The 2,500-nt window shown below is 39.2% G+C and overlaps 1 protein-coding gene across 1 annotated transcript in view; it reads right to left on the bottom strand.

Annotated features, from left to right (window-relative positions):
• LOC125647011 (neurexin-4-like) overlaps positions 1-2,500 on the bottom strand; it is a 35,089-nt gene that overhangs the window by 17,718 nt on the left and 14,871 nt on the right. Inside the window, exons 10-11 of the mRNA XM_056141804.1 lie at positions 2,362-2,494; positions 1,348-1,454 (exon numbers count right to left, since the gene is read on the bottom strand). Coding sequence (XP_055997779.1) covers positions 1,348-1,454; positions 2,362-2,494 — 240 coding nt within the window. The remainder of the gene's footprint in view (positions 1-1,347; positions 1,455-2,361; positions 2,495-2,500) is intronic.

Genomic DNA, 2,500 nt, shown 5'->3' with positions numbered 1-2,500 from the left:
AAATCCCACCCCAAAAAAAAAAAAAACTATAGACACAAAACGCACACGATACCCAACACTTACACACTTCTCACCAACGATAAACATGCACGGAGAACAATTTAAGCGCAATCCACATAAAAAAAAATATAATGATGCACGAAGATTTCATTTATAACGCTAAATGATGGCACTAAAATCACGTGCGCATCAAGGGATTTTAAAATATTCACTGAAGTAAATGCCGTGCACGAGTCGGCCGATAGATTGGTGTATGTATGGACGAGAGTTACGAACACCCAAGCTGCATATCCAAACAACGAACAATTTTTTTAATTGAACACCTTTAGTCACCTATGTCCAAGCAGTTACCCAAGTGGTTGTAACATTGCTACGATAAATCTTTCTTGTTTGGTACCAAAGCTGTCCGTGAATAGAGTTTTAATAGCGAAGGTAATCACACTATGCTGAACACGCAGGTGGTTGAAAAATTATTTCTTTGATTATCAAAATACGTAAAATGAAGTAAATTTCATAGAGTACAATTTCTAAATAAACATTATTTAATTGTTTATCACTGGCTTCTATACGGGGTATTCACCTGTATTGATGTCACTAGATCTATCGAAGCGTGATCAGTCGAGCGTCTCTAATCCCCAAACAGACCAGGAAATTTACGTGGTGACTGCCTCGGGCAGTCAAGGTGTGAATGGCTTATTATTTTGAGAATCATTATTGAATAATTAGGGGTTTATTACGTTTTTGTCGGAATTTTTACAACGTAATACCGAGTCCCGGCATTTTAGGACAACGTAATAACGAGGTCTATTTTATATAGGTTTGTTAAGAAATGGTTTTGTGCTTTGAAATTCCAACGTAATATGCGGACTAACGTAATAAAGGGGGAACGTAATAACGGGGTTCCACTGTAATAACAAGTCTTATAAAGATACACGGCTCTTGATGTCTAGTTGTATCCTAACCACATGACATTGATGGCTTTACCATTTTCATATACTTTGAGCTATTACGAGACCTTATGAATTGGGGTAAGAAGTTGTATCTAACCTTTAATCATGAACCCAAGTGGCTGTGATTAGGAAATTACAAAGATGCAAGAGACTTTCGAATGCAAAATGTGAAATTCAGAATGAGTGCGGATTCCCCCCCCCCCCCCCCCCCCCCCTTACGAAAGTGCATTACCAACTTTTTATTTTATTGAAAAATCGATAAAATCAGCAATGCGGCAACCTCGAAATGAATGCGCACAGGCCTGAGAACAGTAATTTCAATTCTATTTGGCCATATATGTAGCGTCCAGTGATTTTCTAGATGTTGTATACAGAAGTCCTTCCCTACAACACTTACATCGATGGCACACTGCTCCCTCGTACCCGGAAGTTCCACAGTCACAGATGAACGTGTTCCAGTCTTGGTCACAGACACCCCCATTTTCACATGGATTGGGAGTGCATCTACAAGCAAAAGAGTTATCACTGATACTGCCAATTTCATCATTGTCAGTGTATATTGTAATTCAGCCAGAGTCCAAAGCTGTATCTCCATTTCATTAACAAAGAAGAACAATTCCTTTTTGTCTATAGGTTCTTAGTAATTAATGAAATGGTTTTAATTAAAAGTACAGTAAAATATCTCTATCTCGAAGTCTGAGGGACCTCGAAAAAACTTCGAGATATCCGGGAGTTCGAGATATCCAAAATCGATCTTGGATATTTTTTGAAGGAAGATATTTGATGCATAGTATGGGATTTGCATTATAAACAACAACCCTGTTGCGGTTTCGTATAGTTTAATACAAGTTGATAAATTAATATTGTGGAATTTCAAAGACAAACATTTCGTTGTTTTTTTAATATATATAAACATCCAATCGAATGGGTAGTCCATATATATGATATGGTGACGGTAGGTGGAAAGGATAATGCTTTAGAGCCCGGAAACCATTGCGTCTACAGACGGACGGACGGACAGACAGACAGACGGACAACCCGATTCCAGTATACACCCCCCCCCCCCCCACAACTTGTTGTGGGGGGTATAACTAGGTGGTCAGACCTGTATTAAACTAGGTGGTCAGACCTGTGTTAAAACTAGGTGGTCAGACCTGTGTTAAACTAGGTGGTCAGACCTGTATTAAACTAGGTGGTCAGACCTGTATTAAACTAGGTGGTCAGACCTGTGTTAAACTAGGTGGTCAGACCTGTGTTAAACTAGGTGGTCAGACCTGTGTTAAACTGCTATTTTGATAGGTCAATATGAGGTATTCATGTTTCTAATATGTAAAGGCAGAAATTTATCAATCCCATCTTATAGCTACATATCCAATCAGACCACATGTTCACAGTAATGGATTCTATGTACCTGTCTATCAGACCACATGTTCCCACTTGGATGTCTTTGCTGACGAAATCTGTACCCGTCAGATCCAGAGGTTTGTAGTCGCGGACAATATTTCGTATGCAGCCACGGAAGCTTATTCCCACTGTGTAACCACCTGGAA

Source organism: Ostrea edulis, chromosome 6 (genome assembly GCF_947568905.1).
Source record: "Ostrea edulis chromosome 6, xbOstEdul1.1, whole genome shotgun sequence".
Taxonomy (NCBI): Eukaryota; Metazoa; Mollusca; class Bivalvia; order Ostreida; family Ostreidae; genus Ostrea; species Ostrea edulis.
Note: the sequence above shows the minus strand (reverse complement) of the source record. Positions and strands in the feature narration are given on the sequence as shown.